The 21,919-nt window shown below is 39.5% G+C and overlaps 1 protein-coding gene across 24 annotated transcripts in view; it reads left to right on the forward strand.

Annotated features, from left to right (window-relative positions):
* ADGRL3 (adhesion G protein-coupled receptor L3) overlaps window positions 1-21,919 on the forward strand; it is a 515,386-nt gene that overhangs the window by 293,226 nt on the left and 200,241 nt on the right. For all 24 annotated transcript variants that reach the window (XR_009729502.1, XR_009729503.1, XM_061379988.1 and 21 more), the window contains one exon: window positions 2,276-2,385. Coding sequence is in view for 22 of the 24 variants with exons in the window: in XM_061379988.1 (XP_061235972.1) it covers window positions 2,276-2,385 (110 nt within the window). In the remaining 2 variants the exon portion in view is untranslated. The remainder of the gene's footprint in view (window positions 1-2,275; window positions 2,386-21,919) is intronic.

The raw sequence follows: 21,919 nt of genomic DNA on the forward strand, positions 1-21,919 counted from the left end.
TCACCTGGGCCTTTAATCTGTCTAGAAATTAATATGCCAAAACCAAAGGGATCAAGAAGCTGTTGTGAAAGTGGGGAAAAGAAGTGCGAGCAAAAGCACAGCTAACAGCTTTAATGAGTGGGGTTTTTTAATCACTTTCTCCCCTTAAAATTTTTGTAGCTTCATGTCTGACAGTAACAATTAATTGAACAGGTATAGGGTTTTTTTTCTAAGATCTTTAGTCGAAATTCCCTTAAGTGTGCTGGAACCTGCATGTTTCACCCTGGTGTGGTAAAAGGAAGCTCAAAATGCCAAGTGCCAGAAACAGTTTTGCTGCCCATATGAAATGAGTGTGAAAAAGAGAGGAGATTGAAAACACATGCAGATGAGCCCTCAATGTGTCTGTTTCTCCCCTCACTTCCAGTTCCTCATAATTTTGGATCCAGACTCGTAATTTTAAAATGACTCTTTGATTCATTGCTCTTATTCTATGTAATGTGGCCAGAGCTATCCCTTACAAGCCAGCCAGGGCTGTCTGTGCAATTGATTAGGCCAGTGCAGTTGCTTTTTGAAAGGCACACTGAGCCCAGTAAAGGATTTTTGTTGAAAGTAAAGTTTTGGATGATGTTCAAAGCCTCTCCTGGAAGACTGCCCACTTGCAAAGTCTAAGCTACCTGTGATATCCCAGCCAAGCCACCTGTCTGTAAGTAGCAAGAGTAAGGACGAAAGTTATCCTTTTTGTTAATGAAATTGTTTTTTTTTCTGTGTATATTATAAAACTAGTCGCTTGTGATAACTGTCATTTTTGACTAGAAAATATGAGAATGTCCCAGCCCTCTGGATTATCTGTTATCCAGTAAAACAGCCCGATGAGTAAGTGTTATCAGCTCTTATTAATCTTCCCATAAAATTAAAGAAATTATGAAGCTTAAGGCAGTCAGTAATGAATCAATTTTAATTTATGGGCTCAAATAAAATCTGCATTAAGGCTGACAGACAGACTGTAGCCTCAGGTAAACATAAAGCATTTCCACTGCAAACCTAAGTGAGTTGTGCACTGGCTGTCACAATTCTTTCCAGAAGAAGAGGAGGGTCAGGGTTACAGGAGGAAGTTATCTTAGAGAAAGTTAATGCAGTTGTCTAGCCCTTAATGGTCTAGCCTTTCCTGGCATGCAAAAGCATACAATTCGAAGGCTTTTTGTCTCCTTACACCTGTCCACTCTCCCAGCCCTTCCCCAGCTCCGACAAAGAAGCAGAGAATTTCTCCCCATAGAACTTCAGTTTACTAAGTGCTTTTGCATTCCCAAAATACACAAACATTTTATAGAGAGGTGCTTGTAACATGAAAGCAAGACAAACGTGGTTTTCCGTGTACAAGCAGATCAATCACCCATGGATATGAGTCACATGTGCCACAGGGAAAACACCTTGCAGGGTCCAACCTCAGTGTGTGTGCTGTTAAACTGAATGATACTCATTGAGTGGGCAGAGTAGCTTCCTTCTCTGTGCATTGCATGGCAAGACCTTCAGAGAAAATAAAGTTGCCTATTGGAAAAAATACGTCATCTCAGGAGATGCATCTTTGCTGGGCAGACTGATGGAATAAGACTTAGACATTTATAACTAATGTGTGTTGGCTGTGTATGTAAAGCTACTATTTGGGGGTTTAGACAGCTTATTTGGTTTGGACTGGGTTTTTTTCCCCACTTAAGTGTAGCTGTTTCTAATCTTTGCTTTGTATTAAACAACATTATTCAAGATGACTTTTTTGTAGGAATACCTTTAGAAATATTTTATAACATGCATTTGTTATACTTGCTATAAAATATACAATAATTATTTTTGCCATAAATGTCATTGATTTACTCTTTGCATTTTATTTGGTGGGAATGCTGTTATTTAAGGTTAGTTGAGGTCACTTTTATGGAGTTAGTGTTTCAAAAATTTAGAGAACCACATACCTGTAATAATGGATTTATTTTTGTGTTTGTTTGTTTGGGTTGTTTCTTTTTTTTTTAATTTTTTTAAACAAACATTCCTCTCAGTTTGGGAATAATCTCCTGGTGTATAAGGACTGATTGGAGAGGAAGGGGTTGTTCCACTATGCCTCTTCTCTTTTGGCAAGAAGCTGATGAACACATTGGTATTTGCTACCGCTTTTGCTGAGCTTCCCCAGCTGATGCTAAAGACCTGCCTTCTGCATCTTCAATCCTGTTGATGCTGGAGGGGCTGCTCAACCTCTTGACCTGTCCTTCTGTCTGGACTGTTTTCTGACTCTTTTTGTCTTGCTTTCCAGATGCAGTAATCGGACCCAATGTGCAGTTGTCGCTGGCCCTGATGTGTTTCCAGACCCTTGCCCTGGGACATACAAGTACCTGGAAGTGCAGTATGAATGTGTCCCTTACAGTATGTATCTTGATACATTTGCATTTGTTTCTTTAATAGAGATCTGATTTATTGTGGAGACTGGGCCAGCCTTGAGCTTGTCTCTTGTTGCCCAAGGGCAAGTAAACGCTCGTTGACAATCCACTTGAGTCATATGAAACTGAAAAATTGTTCTCTATGCAGGGTTTGTGCTTAGGTTAAAAATATCCTCATAGTGTTCCATGTTTTTCTTGTTATACAGTTTAACAGTTACATACTGCCTTTTGGAAAATACTGGGTAAGCCCTATTAGTGAAAGCAGACCAGAACAATGAAGCACTATTACTAGCTTATAATTTCTCTTTACAGAGGTTTATGTTTGTAATCATATAGCTTTGACTTGCTTTGACTGACCGATATCCATGCAATTGGTGACATTTAATAAGTGCCTTAAATACTGTGTTGTACCTCTGAGGAGGTAGAATTCTACTGTTTTGGGAAATCTGATGTTTGCTGGTAGAAAATACTAATTTATAAGCTACCAAAGTTATGAAGGCAAATTACAGGCAAGTCATTTAGCCTGAATTTTTGAGGGTAGACAGACAGTCATGTGGGATTACAGCAATATGCACTAAACAGGAAATGTCAGAGCTACAAAAAGTCAAGCATACCTCAGAATTTACTTTCTATGGAAACTGAATTTATTAGATGCAGTTATGGTCCTACTGTCAAAAATGGCATACCTCAAAAAAGAAATAACAGTAATACTAGGAGTGCACTTTTTATTAGCAGCTATGAAGGGCTGGGCGGTGAATAACAGTATGTGTAGGTAGGCCAAAGCTCACAGCACACCTCTAAAATAATAAAGCAGGTATAGGAATGGACACATTTGAACCACAGAGTTGTATTGAGAGAGCAGCAGGAGACTTCAGTTTGCTGAAACACAACATTTGGCTCAAGGGCTAAGACCATCTTCTTCATTGCCTCAAGCACAAGCTGCAGGAGAGCAGATGTGGCTGAGAAGTGACAAGCATGCTGTCTGGAGGGGAAGTGAGAACTGAGAACCCCCTGGGTGGTCCCCATCCCTCATGCAGAAGGTGGCTGCCTGCTGGCTGCAGCAATGTGGAAAGGATGTGTGGGGTTTTCGTTCGTGGAACTGCATGGTGATGGGTGCAGCTAAGACTACCTGTCTGAAAAAGGAGGACCTTCTCTATGGGGGACTCTTTCTCTCTGCTGGTTGGGGGCTCGGTGTGTCCGTATTTGAATTTTCTAAACAAAAAATGTGATGGCTCTAAATGCAGTGACATAATATTTTTTATGGGGTGCCTGCTATGAAAGAGTGACATCAGTGACATCATGACCATGGAAAAAGTGACATCAGGGGCTCAGGGTCTACCCTACTGAGCTCATCAGGCCCAATTACCCATGTGGAGGTATTCCACTCTAAATTAGGTCTTTCATTTTACAAGCAAGACTGCTTGTGGGGAATGTGAGGGGAGATCGGTTTCTACTCATCACAGCAGGTTGTATTTCCTTGTGATTTTTAATGTGCATGAGATATGCTGTTCCCTCCTGAGACTGGGCTGGTAAAGCAATAATCATTACCTAGTACCCCTCCATAGTTTTTGTTGCATATAAAATACAGAGGAATAGTGGTGCCTTGTGAGAAAGGTAATATGTGAATATTATGCCCTGAGGTGTTAATCGGTCCAGTGTACAAGATGTAAAATAACTCTTGTGAGAGGCTGCTCAGTACCAAATGAACAGTAGGGATTCAGTATGTTTTAATGATCTGAATGCGGAGGGGAAAACAACAACAAGCCACACTGTTTTTGCAATTAAATTTGTAGCTATGATGTCCGTTTCTTCTATTTGTTGATGAATCAAATATAGTGCCTCTGTGAATAGAATTGAGGTGGGGGTGGAGGGATGGAAAAGGGGAGTGGACCAAGGGGTAAGCATCTTGTAAAGTAGGATCCCATCTCCAAGGGACTATTGATCTGCATTGCCTAGGAAATTTAGGGTCAAATATTTGTCAAGCACAAGTGTGTTATTATTCAGTGTAGCACCAGGAAAGTTGTTTGTGTTCAGACGAACTGTGTCCCTTCATCTGCAAACATGGAGCGTGAAACCTAGGGCTCCTTTATATTCTTCTCCTACCTCAGTCTCCACCTGGCTTTGTTACCACCTCCTTTTCTTCCCACTGAAAATGGTCAGCTCAGCTTTGCAGGTGCTCCCCAGGAGTGCCCCACAAACAAAAGCCATCCAAGCAATGGGGAACCTGTTAGCTTTGGAAAAGGAGGTCAGCAAGGGTATGGCTGGACCAAAGCTATGCCTGGTGCATGAAATCTCTTTCCCCCTTGATGCCTTCAGTGTAAGTTCTTTCAGGTTCAGCTTTCTTAGCATTGCTGCCCACACAAATCTGTCTTACGTGGTGCTCTGCTAGAGAAGGGGAGTGGGCTCTAATGGCTCCCTAGTACTTCTCACTGCTGGGGGGAAACCTTCCTTAGCTGCTGGCATTTCCTCAATGGCTGTGTGCACTAAGCCCTTAGTGAATGGTGGTGTCTGCCATATGGCCATCTCTTGAAGAAACACAGCAGTTACATAACAAAGGAATTAATATTTCAGCAGGCACTTGTACTTGTGTGCAATTCCAGCTTGCTTCATCTGGTTGGATGGGTTACTCCTTATGGTTTCAAATTATTCCTTATGGACAGAGAGAGACAGTTGCTAGCTCAGCAGCAGTAGGGAGTGAGTGTGCATCTCAAGAGAGCAGCATTTAGGAGTCATCTTTAACAGATGTTGTTATGACTGACCTTAGGCACTTACGCTCAATGCAGTGCTAGTGTATACGCTCCCTTGGAGAAAAATTATGGAAGATTTAAAACTCCATTGGGTAGCCTGCTCCTCTTGTGATTAAATTCATTTATTAACTCTTACACCACTAACTCGTATCATTTTCAAGAGGAAAGCATCCCCCTTTCCTCTCAGGAGGGGGAAAACTAAACCTCTTCTAACTTCAGTAGCTCATATATTTTAAAATGTCCTTTATATCACCCTTCACATTGCATTCTTGTCTGTTCACTAGAGATACCCCTGACAAGGAGTTTCATGAGGCTACGGTTACTCTGGATGTGTGGGGAAAACAACAAATGATTATGCAGATAGCCTGGTTCTCTCCTTATTTTCTTTATCCTCTAGGCAGTTTATGTGATGGCAGATGCTGTCTACAAAAATGGACAGTTATTTAAGACCTATGGACAATGAAAAGGAAGTGAAAAGCAGGTGATTTCAGCAGGTGAAAAGGTGCCGGGCTTAATTTGACAGGCTTCAGTGGCATCAGTTGTTCTGTTTTTCTGGTATCAGGAAAAATCAAATTAATTTTCTCTTTCTCAAAGCAGGCCTTGGTATGTGGTGTTTATTTCTCTGACACCTGCTTTAAATACTGTCCCTTTTCTTCTGAAATTATTACTCCCATTTTATTGAGCTGTATTTTCTTTTGATCATTACTGGCCAGGAAAGCTTTTCTATGGTTTTATATTAAATATGTACTACTGCAGACCTGCAGTTTGCCATTGACAGAGCTCTGGACACATGCCATGTTGCAGAGAGATGTCTGAAACTTCATTTTAGGCTGTGTTGCACTGTAAGTATGACAAACCCGACTTTGTAAATATTCCTTTGATCCAGTATGCTGTTTTTGTTTCCTAGTGCATCCTTCCCCTCTTCCTTTCTTCCTTTATGGAGCAGTAAAGGAGCAGGGTAATGAGAACAGCAGTGGTGGAGGTCATTTTGTGAAGCTAGGTCAACACTCACTGCAGAACACTTCAGTATCTTCTAAGGTGCTTGTACAGTCCTGTCGTCATGGTGCCAGTGCATCTAGGAGTGTAATTATTCACCTTTGCAATGTTATTGTAAGCAACAAGATTTTATGTTGATAATCTGATAAATGTGCACTAACATACGGGTTTTTGCAATGCAAATACAGCTTTGGTATGCATACAACACTTTACGGCTCAAACTGTCCCTGTTTTAGTGGTCCTTCATGTATTTCTAAGGTGTATAAAGAGAAATAGCGACCCACTAAAAGCTGATAAGCCTCCTTCACTCTCCTGAGCACATGCCCTTTATGGGCCATGGCAGCAGCACTGTCCTTCATGGGTGACACCCTGAGTCAGAACAGGGGGAGATTTTTCCAATAGATGATCAACAATCTCCCACTGGCTTTGACTGAAATTTAGGGATTGGCTGCACTTAGATTTTATTTTGGTTATAAAAAAAAGATGTGAGTTGAAACCACAGAGGTATTTTAGAGTGCTCTTTTCTTTTCATTTCTCCCTAGAGACAACCGTTCAGGCTCACGAGGATCCAAGTGTGGTGTTGGAAAGAGGATTTAGCTAGCTGAGTCAAATTTACCTTCAGTTTTTCCTGAGCTCTCAATTCCCTTAGGTTGTAGGTTTTAGAGTTCAGGGAGTAACTTGTGCATTGTGTCCTTCAGAAACACTCTGTTTTTTAATAGAGAGTTTAATTTAAAGTATAGGGCAAGACAAAGTAGAAAAAGGTGGGGGCTCAAGGAGGAGAAGCCCATTGCCGCATTGACGGAAAGGATGGCAGCAGCAGGAGGGAGTGAGATGGGTGCTTCAGGCATGGTATATATCTCACTGTGATGAGAACTTGCCTCGCACCCAGGCGACAAGTCTTCCATCAGCTTTTAATCTGAGATCTATTCAAAGGGCTGTTTCCTGCAAGGGAAAAATGTTCATGGCTTCTGAGGAGGGGTGAATCATCCTTCCTCTCCATTCTTCTGGGTAAACAGGCTAATAAATGTTACAAAGATTTTCCTGCTTCTTTCCTTACAGAGATTTTGCTCCTTCCTTAATGCTAAAAAGGAGAAGGAAAACAACACTTGAGCATGGTTCATCTTTTCCTAAGATTTTTCTTTTTAAACATGGAACCTAAAATCACATTTTCAAATTGCTGTATTGATGGAAGGAAAGGTCATTTTTTTTTGCTAGAAATACTCCTTTTATTGCTGACAGAAGAGTAGAAGGGCTCACATATCAATAAAAGTGAGGGATGGTAAGTGTGATGTGGGAACAGAATTCAATAAAGTTTTATTGTATCACAAGTGGGCTGAAGTGCATTTAAAAACATTAAATGAAGGCTCACAATATCTGCTCTGCTGGACCTTAGGGCCAGTGAATAGACAGATAATTGAATAATGACATTTTTAAGAGAATACAAGCACTAGGCAGCAAACCGATATTTTCATTCCTCCAACGTTGCTGGTGGAAAGGGAAAGAGGGGGGAGAAGCTAGGAGAAAATTGCAATCTGAAAACAATTTAATGAGACCACTTTTCCCATGAATATGGTTCTTAATTATTTCTGGAGTGCTGTAAGACCATTATGTGGCTTCCAGGCTTTCCCTGTGAGCCTTTTCTTGTCGCCTTCCATATCGGTTGTGAAGCAGTGTTTGCCCACGGAGAGCAGTGCTGTGTTTTGTTAAACAAATGGCCTTGTGGCTTCTCCAGTTCTCTTTCACTCTGGGTTTTTGTGGGTTTTGTTTGTGTTTTTTTCATTCTTTACCCAAGAGAACTTGGTCCCCTGAGGCCCACCATTAAAAATGTCAAGTGTTCCCAAGGGGTTAAACCTGGCTGTTGGCACTTTGATCAGTAATGAATGAATTCCTCCCTGAAGGGAGGCATCCTTTGTTTTATTTAGTTAAATAAATGGTTTGTGTGCATGTGCTAGGAACAGTAATTAAACAAACAAACAAAAAACACAACAAACAAAAAAAATCCCAAACCAACAAAAAAATACCCAAAAAGCAACACCCACTAGACCTAACTGCCCATTGTGATTATTTCTTAGTAAGGAATCTTTACTGGGTATCCTGCTGACAAATTGCCTTTCTTCCAAGGCATACAATTTCCTGGGCATTACAAAAGACCTGCTTTTTTTGTATTTGCTGAAATTCCTACCTTTGCTTGTTGGTTGTTTATCCACGTAGGCAGAAATGAAGGACATGTTATTTCCTCTGTCACGGTGTGCTTGTGGAGAGAGTGCACCTATGCAACAGCCAGTTGGAAAGCACTCTTAACTAAAAGAACTTGATATTATGGTGCTTTGTGAATCTGGAGGCTGAGCTATCCGCGTAGGTGTGTGCATAGTTTTCTAGAAGCAAAGCAAAACTAAATGTTGAGAGCTCAGGGTAATAAAGGTGTTTGAAAATTGAAAGTAGCCTGAGATAAGGGAAAAAAGATATTTTTATGAGACACAGTGAGATACATGACAACATGATTCATGTTTGAATCTGAGATGAATTTGGTTTAAATGAAAGGAACAAGGTGATTTCAAGTGTGTGTGCTAGTATGGTTTAAAGGTCTGCTGTCAAAAAAAACATTGTGGATTTTCCTGTGAGGAAAAGTTAGACAAATGTTAGGCAACCTCCATAGTATGAAGGCCACCACTACCTGTTCCATCTATGATTTCCAGCCTGCTTCTGTGAAAAGCCAGCTCCTCCTTGCTCCCATTATCTTGGTCTTTTCCTCTAGGTGTGGGAAACTTCTTGATGTCTCCCACTTGTGCCAGTATGAGCCTTTGTGTGAACATTAATCTTTTCTCTGTTGCTCTTTTATGAGTGTTCAGCTGATCACCTGCTAATCTAGCTCACTGCTCACTGCTCCCCAGTCCCAGGCTTAAAATATTGAAATGCCTCTGTTCACTGATGCATTCAGTCTTTACAGCACACATTGCTTGGGAAAATTGTGTCTTCACACACAACAGATTATGTACCCATGTATCTTTGGTGTACATGCTATCTTTATCATAAAAGTCACCACAGTGCTTCTACCTAATTGTATTAGATCTGAAATGTTGCAATGGAAGAGTTGGAATCTGTTCATAGCCTGGACACCTATGAACTTGTCAACTAATCATGGGGTGTTTTATTGCACATTTGCTAGCAAAGTCTCTAAGGACATGATTTGATGGACATGTATTAATACCACTTAGAAAAATAACTTGGTCACTCACAGGTTGATATGGAAGATTCATTGCAGTAAGTGTAACTTCAGTCATATGAAAGTTTGAGTATCACTTCCCTGATGATCTTATTTTAAAATTGCACTCCTAATTAATCATGGAAGTGAGGTAAGCCTTAAAATGAACTCTGACCTTTTAAGTTGGACACCTACAAACTTCATAGTTTGTGAAGAATTTGCATCAAGCACAGTGAAAATTAAGTGTTGCAGGAGGTGGCAAGGTAAAAGTTAACTTCCTTACAAATAAACAGAAAGATGCTCTGCACCTCTGAATATTCCTATATGACTTTTCCGTGATCCTATTGTAAGAATTTCATTAACTACAGATTTTTCTGGTTTTCAGTCTGAAGAAAAATAATTTTTTGTAACATTACAAAGTGGTGCTTTTTAACTGAAGGCTGCATTATCTCATTATATGATGAACTATGAGTGGAGCAGCCAGCAGTGTGCTCTATTGACGGGCATCTGAATGGCGTGGTGTGGTGGGCTACATTAGGTACAAATCAAGCACCCATGGTCTGAACACCAAGTCTTAGGGTGAGAAAGGTGTATTATTATTTTACTTATTTCTTATTTACTTATTTATTTTATTTTCTAAAATTCAGAACATCGTTTCTTGTTAATTGAGCATCTTTAGGACAGGTTGGACACATTGAACATAGATGAAACAAACAGCCAGAATAGACTGGTTCTGGTGTGAAAGTTTGAGTATTCTGTTGATAGATGTAATTGAGTAGATTAGGTTTTTTCTCTTCTAATTAATACTTTAGTAGGTGGATAGTTAAATGGGTGCCAGTGACAAGTTTGTAAGAGTAAAATTCATAGGCTGAATATGACGGGAATATGGGGAGCATAGAAAGCATGATTGTAATTTAATGTTGAGTTACATTCTTATTTTTCGAAGAAAGTATAGCTAGGAGAAGGTTTCTTTTTTTCTTTTCCTTTAGAGAATAAAAAAGGTTTCTGTGGCAGAGCAAGAGTTAAAATTCACATCTCTACCCCCACATCACACTCACAAAGTTTTCAGTGCAGAGATCCAGGCTAAGGATCAAAGACTTTACCATAGATACATGTTTCTCACATTCAATGTTCTTCTTCATGTAGAGCCCCGCCACTTCTTCCTAGGGCCTCTATAATTGATTTATTATGGAAGCTGAAGGTGGAAAACTGTGGTGAGTAGTATAACCTATTTCATGAAGATTATGAAGAGAGTAACTTATTTCCTTGTGTGACTTCTGTGCACTGTTTATTCCTTTCTAATCTTGTCCCACAGCAGCTGAACTTTTAGTGCAAAAGTGTACATTGTCAGTTTGGATTTAGCCATTTAAACTAAAAGTTGCTTAGAATCTTTCGGTCTGTTGCTTGAATGCCTTCAGTCTTTGAGTGTAAATCGAAGGTCATTAAATCACATGGAAACTATCAGCATCAGCAAACTTTGGGTAAGGTTCCCAGTAACTTGAGGCTATCTGTAGTCATTAATTTTTTTTTGAGAACCTCATCTTTGTTGCACCTAATTCTGGCATAGTAAATAACTGATATTGTCTGAGCTAAAATGGAAATTTTAATAAATCCTGGGAAGAAAGAAGAATAAAGTTCTGGTGATTTTCTTGATATATTAATAAGCTGCAGTCCTCCCACCTCAGCAGCTGATGGTTCCAGATCCAGATAGCAGAGCATCTTTCTAATGTCTGAAATAAATCTGTGTTTGCTTAATAAAGTTATTGATAAAACAGCTTGACCCCTGCAAACATGCTTGTGTGCAGTACCAATGGGAAGATACCACTGGCTTTAGGTCACTTATAACAAGTCATATATTTTTCTCTTTCTAACAGGTCTACTGATAGATACTTGCCACCTGTTCTAAACACAACCCCATACTTACCAATTGTCTCTGAACAGTTCTGTCACCATTAAGAGGAATGTTTTTCTTTCCATCTTTAATAACCCATTGTCTAAATTGTGCTATTATGCCAAGTACCCTCTGGAGACATTGATATGGATTTTATACATTTTATAACACATCTACCTGGAGATAATATTTATATTTCCATATTTTATTCCTATTATAGTTTCATTTCTCTTGCAAGAAACACTACAAAGTTTTCTTTCATTGGTGCAAGCAGTGTAAGGAGATTAAGACCATCCTTGCCAGGTGCTATTATAAATCCACAAAAGAAATGAAATACATTTATTGGTTTTTATTCTGGCCAATGGGGAGAAGAGAATATGTGTATCCAGTGGTTAAGTTGAGGATTGAAGTTCATTTCTTCTAGCACAGGAGGGGAGGAGGATGGGGGAATTTGAGTGTACTAAGGCAAATCCCTTTAGTGTGTGAAATATGAAAACACATCTTTCCAGATCTAAAAATACAACTTTGTTGAGTTTCTTTATATTAAAAGGGCTCCCAGGAAGAGAGCCAAATGCATCTGAATGTATTACTTTTTTACTCATTTCCTCCACTTTCCTTCCTAACAACATTTCCAGTCGACTTTTAATAACAATATAGGCCTGCATGAAACCACAGCAGTTGTATATACCTCAGTCTCTGGCAATGGAGAAAGAAACACAGAGCATGTAGCATTTGATTTTGGTTAGCTTCTGTCTCTGTTTCCAAGAGGAATTAAATAGGAGCAGGATTTGTGGGAGACCAAGGCTAAGGGGTCCTCCCCAGTGCATCCTTTTGCAACAACAATAAAAAAAAAAAATCAGCTTATACCGTACGTATTTCCTACTCCAAACCTCACCAAAAAAATGACGTGGCATGTCAGTTGCCTGGGCTGATTGCCAGGCTATGCAGAAATATTCTTAAGGATTTTTGGGGGGGTATGTCTTGCTTTTGGGGCATGACAACCAATTCAGATTATAAAAGATTTATTCCAGTTGATTTCCCAGATGAATGTATTGCTGAGGGTCTAAACTAATCTCCTCCTCAAAAGTATTTTTCCCCTCCATGGGTAACTTAAATATGTCTAATGTAGTTTTAAAAAATGCCTTAATCTCATTTATCTTTAATTTCTCTGTTCCGCTCTACAGGCCCCCATAAAAGGATTTACATTGGGTATTTATCCCTTCCAATATCAAATGCAAATTCCCTTCCAGATCTCAATTTTCACTGATAATCCTCAGAGATGTATAATTTTAATTTACCTTGCAGATGACATCTACCTGGTTTCTCTCTCAGCTTTATGAAGGTATTATTCAGCTGCACCTCATTACCTCTTTTCTTCTCTCTTGTGTGTATTGAATGGTCTCTATGAGTGAAACTATTGTCTTTTCCTTTTCTGGGGAGTACACACTAGTTTAGCAGAGGCTGGGGCCAGCACATCACTGTGGAATCCAGCTGAGTCCTTTCTTTTTATCCCAGGAGAGCCTTTGTCATTTTTGCTTTAAAAATTAATAATCGCACATTTTTCAATTTAAGCTTTTGCAGAGGCTTGCGGGACCACACAGACACACACACACACACACCTGAAAGCTTCCAAAACCTCAGATGTTCAGACTTGCAAAATACTGGTTCTGCTAACCAGAACAGGAGATATTACGCTCTGTGGGATTTTGAAAATGAGCCCATTAGGTGCCCTCATGAAAGCTAAGCTCCCCTGGAAATCTGCCTCTAATGTCTATATATGAAACACTTTGGAGTTATTCCACCTATGTTCCTATTTAAAGCAACAAATTTTGCATTTAAGTGTTATTCTGAGTGTGACCTTAAAAGTAACATAGGTTCAACTTTTCTATGGCAAAACTGAAAGGGTCGGGGGAATGTCAAGTCCACATAGCAAATGCAGACTTGTGTTTGAAAATCTGACCCTAAGGAGAAGAAAAATCAGGAAAGAATGCATAGGTGAAGTTGGAAATATATTTGTTGTTATTGGTAAGACTTGGCACAAACCAGTGAAATTGTAAGATAAAAGATATTCCAGCCTTGCTTGGGAGAGCAGAAAGGAGTGGCAAGTGGCTCTCTTCATTATAAAATTACACTATATCTTTCCTGCTGGTCTTGATTTTTTTTATCATATTCTGAAATTAGTCCTGCTTCAAGTATAATTGCATTTGTATCATGTTGCTGCTTTAGGTATTTATGCTTGGGTTGGTACTGCCTGAAAAAGGAAAGACTTGTTAGTACTCAGTATAAAGCTGAAAATATGGAGGCATTGAGTATTAAAATGTAGCAGTGAAAATACGATGGCATCCAAGTACTGCCACAAGTTTGACATGGTGGGGTGTGTGTGTGGGGATTGCCTGCAGTGCATACAGGCACACCTGAGCCAGCTTTGATGCTCTCTAGGAGACGAGATGCAGAGACACGGGCTGTAACAGAGGTATAAATTTGCCATATTAATATTTGTATGAGGCACGGTTGTACCCCTAGTTTCACTAGGGCTTTTCCCATTCAGACTGCTGGGGCACTTATACCAAAGCATATGCCCAAATGCTTGATGAATGTCAGCTTGCATGTTTACATTTTATGTATGCTCTACACAAATAACAGAAGCCTAATTTAGGGGTCATTTTATGTGCTGAGGCTGGATTTTCAAAGAAGGAACAAATGGGCTTTTGTCCATTTAAAGACTTGCTCAGAAGAGTGAGCATGTGCCATTTACATTTTCAATGAAGTCAATAATTAAATATGTTCCAGATGACTCCGGTGGGGAGGATATTAGTAATTACCATAAAGTTACAAATCTACATTCTGTTGCTAGTGCTTTGAAAACAAAAATTCAGTGTTTCAAAAAATATGTCCTGGTTCAATTGTCATGTTTAAGCTAAAGTAATGTCTTAAGTTTTGAAGGGTTTTTTGTGTTTTTTTTTTCCTTGTGTTTTTGTTTGTTTTACACAGTCTAAATAAAGGTATAGTAGTTTTCTTTGTGTATATGCTTTTGATGAGAGCCCACTGAAACATTTGGGAGTTTTCATATTGACTTGGAAGGAATTTGGATACACAGAATGAAATCGGGCAGTGCTAGAATCAGTGCAGCCTTGGTTATTAAACAGAGCGAGTCTGGGCCTTCAGATTTGTGAGTTGAGACGTTTGTGGTGCAGTGATGATAATAGGGAGGCATATTTCCAGTGCAAAGGAAAGGCATTTATTTCTCCAAAAGGGCTGCTTTGTTTTCCCATGTCCTTTCAGAGAAAAAATTAAATGCTTATCAAAGTCTCAAACCAGTTCTAGAGTACACAAAACAGTCATTCACATTTTTCCTTGATACAAGAAAGATTACAGAGCTGTGGTTTGTATATTCAGGAAGAAATCATGAAATGCTAAACCTCAATTAGGGTTCAAAATGGCCCGTGTTATGTCAGATAACAAGTCTAAAGAAAATATTTGACCAATACTTTTTGAAGATGGTCACCTGACTAATAGAGATGAAGAGAAAGCAGAGACCTTCAGTGCTATTTTTGACTTGGTCTTTAATAATACTGATAGACCTTGGGCTTCTCTGAGTCAGAGGACCATGAGTGTTGGGACAGTGACTTTCCACTTGCGGACACTGCAATTGTAATGGATCAGCTGTATAACTGTTCACTAGTCCATGGGGCCTCATGGGATTCATTCCAGAATACTGAAGGAACTAGTGGATGTTACAGCAGGACCCCTCTCGGGCCTTGGGAGTCTGGGGAGGTCCCTGCTGACTAGAAACTAGCCAATATTATTCCAATTTACAAGGGTGTGAGGGAAGACACAGAAGACTACAGAACTGTTACTCTAACTTATGTACCTGGAAAAAGGACAGTACAGTCATCAAGCACAGCTAACATGGGTTCACAAAAGGAAAGTCCTGTTTAACTAACTTGATATCCTTCCACAGTAAAGTCATCCACCTAGTGGATGAAGGGAAGGTCGTAGATGTAGTTTTTCTGGATTTTAGTAAGACTTCTGATACTGTCCCTCACAGCATCTTTCCGGACAAGTTGTCCAAACATGAGAAGAGCAGGTTCACAGTGCACTGTGTCAAAAAGGCAGGGCTTAAAGGGCTGTAGTGAATGGGCTACATTTATCTGGCGACTGGCAACAAACAGTACTCTTCAGGGCTCAAATTTAGGGCCAGTTCTGTTTAATATATTTATCAAAGATCTTGATGGAGGAGTTGAATGCACTATTAGCAAATTTACTGATGATGCTAACTGTACTAGGTTTGTGTGCCGAAGTTTTGGTACTGTATGGAGTTCTGAGCTTACACAGTTGCAGAAGGATGTGAGGGTTTTTGAATTTGTCTGGAGGATGGCAACAGAGATGGTGAAAGGGCTGGAAGCTGTCCTATGAGGAGTGGCTAAGAACATTGGGTTTGTCTGATTTGGAGAAAAGGAGGCTGACAGTTGACCTTGTGGCTCTCTACAGCTCCCTGAGGAGAGTTGAGAGGGAAGTGCTGATCTCTTCCCGCTGAGAGCCATAGGACATATGGGAATGGTTCAAAGCTACTCCAGGGAAGGTTTAGACTGGACATTAGGAAACATTACTGAGAAAATGGTCAAACAGTGAAAGAGGCGTTCTAGAGAGGTGGTTGATGCCCCAAGCCTGTAGTGTTTGAGGTGTTTGGGCAATGCCCTTAATAACATACTTTAAATTTTGACCATCTCTGAACTGGTCCTGCAGTTGTACTAGATTGATTCTTGTAGGTCACTTCCAAATGAAAACATTTCATTCTAAAATATGCCTTGTATATCCTTGCATCTTAATAGTTCTGCTAACATAGTCAACTGCTCTGCATGCTCACAGAAAGATCTAATAATTTATTAACTGTTTGAGGGAAACAGTGCCAGATTATTAAACTATCTTTGCCACCGGAAGATGCTGATGCTTTGCAATGACTCAATGAATGGGTCTCATTTGTGTGCCCAGAGACAGCTGGCCATTGTTGGCTATAATGTATGGCAAGAAAAGCTCCAACAAATTGCTTTGCAATACTTCATCTGTATGTCAATACTCGTGTTAAAATGGGTTTTCACAGTCAAACTCAGCCCAAAACTTATCAATTATGAATGGCTACAACAGATGGTATGTATTATTGTTTTTAAGAATGAGTGATATGTTTCAAATGAGAAACACATGTTGCTCAGCAGCTTTAGCTGTCCCTTCTGAGACAGGAACTAGCTCCCTGACCCCTTTTCCCCTTCCATTTGCTGGATAACATCCTATTTTAATAACCTGAAAATGAAGACCATGAAGTACTGCATGATGGAAAACTGTGAGCAGACATCAATTCCGGTGTAAGAGAATCCTGCTCTTTCTCAGCTTGGTGGAAGTTGCACCTGTCTTGGCAATGGTGTAATTCATGTTTGCAACACAAGTATCAATCAGCCTTTCCCAAGAGGACTTGGGACAGAGAAGTTTTGCAAAACTTCCTACCTGAAGTTTCAAGTTTGTACAGTGTTACTGCAAGGACCTGGCTGATAACCTGAAATCAAGGTGTATCATGATGACATTTATTGATGTTTTTTCAGGTGCCTGGCTTCTCAAAAAAAAATACTGTGTAATCCTTTAGTAAGACTGTTTTCCTTTCAATCTACATCTGTTGCATTGCTTTCTTTTAAAAATAAAACAATTGATCTAAATACAGCAAGTGAAAGGTTGTTGTGGAATAGAAGCCTGGATCTTGAAGAGCAATTCAGATGACAGCAATGCTGTAATTCATTTACATCTAAATGACTGCAGCCCAGCAGTGCTCAGAAACTGGACCAACAGTCTCAGAGGCTACATTCTCTGAGTGTGTGTCTATTTTTACTTACAGACATGAAAGTCTATGGACATGCCATATCTGGAAACAAATAAACTGTATAAGCATCTGCAGGATCAGTGCCTAGTTTGGTAGAGAACAGTCCGTTAAAAATCTTCATTGCTTTTACAAAATATGCTGCAAAAAAAGTTTGGCTATGATGCAAAATACATCATTAAGGCACATAGTGCCAGAATAAATGAGCCAAAGGTGTTTTGTGATAGCAGCCATTTAAATAGAAAAGCATAGCCATTTGCTTACTTTCTGATTTATAAAACTGCTACAGCTTCTTGGCTGAAACTGGGAGTAGAAAGCATGTATGTTCTTCCTCTGGCTTTTTAAAATTCACACTAAGCATTCATAACACAGCAAAATATTCATTTCTGTGTCCTTATAACCAATCATATTCGTTATTCCCCTGCTGAATTTAGTGCTTATTCAAATTCATTCTCTGCTCTCCTTGAAAAGAAATTTTGGCTCTATTTCTTTAGAGCAAAGCCCTTCCTTAGTGCCTAGATAACAGTGTTATCTTATTCTGTAATGCTTCACCATACAAAGCAATCTAAAACCCAAGGAAGCATGCCAAGAGACACTGGGCAAAAAGCCCTTATGTAAAGTTTGAACTTTTTTCCCTTAACAGTACAGTGTTTACACAGCCCTCTCTTCAGGCAAAGAAAATAAATAAATCAAAACAAAGCTCCAAAGTCAACCGAGAAGTTTCTCAAGCTCTACTTTTGATATTTATTTTCATGGAAAAAGAAATGATTTTATTTCACTTTTATCAGACTAAACTAGACGAATTCTGCAGAGCTCTTTACTAACAGTGGGACAAATTCCTTGTATCATGAAGTTGGTCAGACCTTGATGCAGAAAGTTTCCATTTTAAAGCCTTTTTTTTGTTGTTGTTGTTTTTGTGGTGGGATTCTGTGCTTTGTGGGTCATGCCTGATCCTCTTCATGTGGTGGGAGTCACACAAGATCTAAAGGATCTTGCTCTAAAGAGCTCAGAGCAAGGAGAAACAGACTTAGATACCAGTGGCAACCTCAGTAAGAGGGACCCTCCTGCTACCCAAGTCCTGCTGCTTAAGGGTGCACAAGATGTGCATTTTCCTTCTCCTTCTCTACCACTTGTGATCGTTGTTGTCATGACGCCTTTTGTCCAGCACTCAGCTACTCTGTTTAATATAAAGTCAGTTATCTTTGCCACACAGTTTTCAGGCTGCATAAATCTGAGCAGGTTGACAAACCTCTTGCAAATCAGGATGTGTGGGAAGAAGACCCAGGTACCCAAGGTTTGCTGTCAGAGTCCATGTATCAGAGTCCATGGAAGTTAAGTGTATAAATGCCGTTAAACAGTGTAGAGATGTGAGATATCTGCAGAGATTTACTGTTTTCCTTTCTCTTTGCCTGAATTCAGGGATAGAGAAATAGAAAATTCACCTTTCCTCTCCCATTCTATTATCTTCCCACTTTATTTCTTGCATTCCCACTTAGTCTAACAAATACATCTGCACAGCTGTAACTGAAGCTTTACAAGCTCCAGCCTCAAATCCAAATGCTGTTCTTTGCTGTTGACCAGTAGACCCCACCTTTCAGAAGCAGAGGCTCTGGGAGGATATTGGCTTGTAGATCATTGGATTTACTATTCAACCAACTCAGCCTTTTTTTAAGTTTTTCTTATCACACCAGCAAAAGCAGTTCACTCCCAAGAATTATCCAAACTTAATGCTCACATGGCTTTTGCAGTACTCTTTGGTTGTTGTTGTGTGTTTTTTTTTTTTACAGTGTGTTTTACTTTGGTTAATCAATAGGGTCAAGAGGCGAGACTTTGTCTGGTTTATGTCACTGTTTGCTTGAAGTCAAATAAGTAGCCAATTACAGTTTCCAATATTGAATGAGGAGAGAGTGGTAGTGTCAGCTCTTCTAGAAATGGGTATTAAATTACATGATGTAAAAGTGGCTGAAGATGATTCACAGCAATAATATGACCCAGTTATGTGTTTATTGCATTTAACAGACAATTGGGGGGTTGATTTCTTTGCCAGCTGTGTCGTAGTTAATGATCGGTAAGAAAGCATAAAAGCGAGAATAACTTCTGTTTCTAAATACAGCCTGTCGTGCTGAATTTCAGAGACTCCCAGTATGAAAAGCGTATGTGGAATGGATCTAAAAATAAACAGAAATGTGGTTTTGTTAGAGACTAACAGTATATACTTTCTGTAAAACTTACAGAACCTAGGTCCTTAACCTATACTAAGAAATGATGGACTTGCTTCTAGATGCACGTAATTGCTCTGACCTACAGCTATATGATTCCTGATTAACTCTGTCCATAAATGAATGTCCTAATACAATTTTGAAAAATTAGCAGTAAAAGCCAAAATTGTTATTTCCTCTTCAGACTGACATTTTTACTGCCACCATTAGTTTTAAAACATCAAGCAAGCTCTGTACCTGAGTTCTCTGTCCAGTATCACTGTTGTAAAAATTAATTTCTGGAAACAATTGCACATATGATAAACATCAGTTTGAAAATTCAATTTATTTCATAACTAATTTTGAGACAGTTTTTCATAAAACAAAATAAGTTAATTAGAGCATTCTTTTTACAGCCAGCAGGTTTTCTTTCAAGCAAAATAGCAGTGATTGGTTTTGGTCTCTAAAAGCATAGGCATTAAAGCTCCAAAGAACAATGTGCTACAGAAAATGTTGAATTGGAGGTACCTAAGAGAAAATTAATGATACAGGTTTGGTTTGGTTGTTCCCCCCCCCCCCCCCCCCTTTGATTTTAGGTTTTATTATGTATGTAGCTTGTTAGTTCCATTTAAAGAAATGAAGATGCAAATGTTTCTTGTATAAAACACATTTTGTTTGAAAGAAAACAAAACTTTCACATGTTAATTAAAATGTATCAGCATCCCCATGTGTCTCTGCACCCAGTGCTGCAGCAGAAACATTTGTGGTGATACGGCAGCTCTATAAAGAATCATAGAATAGTTTGGGTTGGAAGGTACCTTCAAAGAGCATCTAGTCCAACCCCCCTGCAATGAGTAGGGACATCTTCAACTAGGTCAGGTTGTTCAGAACCACATCCAGCCTGGGCTTGAATGTCTCCAGGGATGCATGGCAAATTGTATGATTCTCTGGACAACATACAAAGAAAACTGGTTTTGTTCACCTTTCTAGTTCAGAAAAAGTGCAATATGTGGGCCTGAATTTGGGAGTGCTGGATGCTGTCATTGGGGTGTTTGGGCAGGCTTTTGCCTGCCTTCATATGGGGTTGGAGCAGAAAACAGAATTTTAGCACTGTTGTTTCAACCTTTGAGCTATCCTTTTAGCTTAAATCCAAAGAAAACTTGTTTTAGTTTCTCAGAGAGATTGCTGATCTATTATGTTTGTGCAGAGGCAAAGCTTCCTTACTAGTCCAGTACCTAGTGGAAGAGCTTTGCCAACTTCATGGTCCACCAGACTCCAAATGTGATTTTCCTGGACTCGAAAATATTTGATACCAAGGAATTGCTGGAAATATAAATATGCATGTGCCTGCAGCCTGCAATTGAACTAAAAGCTCTGAATACTTTGGGCTAGGCACACAGAAATAGTTAAGTGTTTTAAAACCCCAGTCATGTCTCTGTAGGGTTTAGTCTTCAAGAGGTGTTTAATGCAGCCTTGTTTGATTGTTACCCTGCTGAATGTGCTTTGCAGTGGACATTGTGTACTGCCTTGCACCATTCCTGGCTGCTCAGGGAACTGAGTAATTGTAAAAATGGGAGTGAGAAAGATAGCAAGGTTGGCAGGTAAACCTTGCAAGTGAAGTAATAGATTAAAAAACAAGCAAAACAAAAATCTTCTGTTTAGTGTGAAGTAATCATTATTTAGAACTTTCGCGCACACATTTTCTTTTTATCCAGAAGAGCTTGTCCTTGGCTGTTTAACTGCTAATGGTGCAACATTTACAAATCCTGTGTCTATGTGCTTCGGATAGAATTTTACCAAAGGTATGCATGTTAGGATTTCATTGCCCTTAAGCAAATTGACCAAATAAGTCCCACTGATTTGGGGCCTCTGCATTTTGACAGTAAGATATAAGCTCTTAAAACTTTTAGTGGTAAATTATTTTTAAAGAATTGAATTATATCAGCTGAAAGACGTAGAAATAGAGTAACCAGATTGGATCTGAATGCCATTTGTCAGTGTTCCAAAGCAAAACCTTTGCTTCCGGTGACTCCAGAGCACTCTAGATCACTCAGTTGATACTGATGATCCCAGTACAACAGATGCCATGACTTGCTATACAGCATTCTAGGGGAAGATGAGTTCTTCATAATAAGATTGTTTGGGCCAGTTGTGTCTAGGTGTTTTATATTTCAGTTGGAAATGTTGCAACATCAGGTGTGGAGGGGACAAGACATGCAGGGTTTTTTGACATTCGTGTTCAGTTCTTGCTAGCGCTCTGACTCCTTTGTGTTGTATTTCTATTGTCTGGAAGGAAACAGAGTCTTGGCCTTGGAGTGTGGTGTTGGTGTGGCAAGTTGCATTTCTATTCCATAGGTATGAGATCTCCATTCTTCTGTTTGCTGGGCATTACTTTTAGAAAACAGATGCACTCAACATTTTCCCTGTTTTAATCAGGATGGCCATAATGTATGTCTTTCCCCTTCCCCCTTCTTTCTTTAAAATATTATGTGTAGGACTTTGGCATGCATTGAAGGGTTTTTTACGTATATCCCACCCATCTTTCCCTTCTCCAACTCTAATATATGGAATTAATCTTGGACAAGTTGAAAACTCTCTCACGTCCTCTTTTGTTTCCCCTCAA

The sequence above is a fragment of the Neopsephotus bourkii genome, unplaced genomic scaffold (genome assembly GCF_033783945.1).
Source record: "Neopsephotus bourkii isolate Nb327-2 ecotype Australia unplaced genomic scaffold, CSIRO-AGI_Nbou_v1 NB_1781, whole genome shotgun sequence".
Classification (NCBI taxonomy): Eukaryota; Metazoa; Chordata; class Aves; order Psittaciformes; family Psittacidae; genus Neopsephotus; species Neopsephotus bourkii.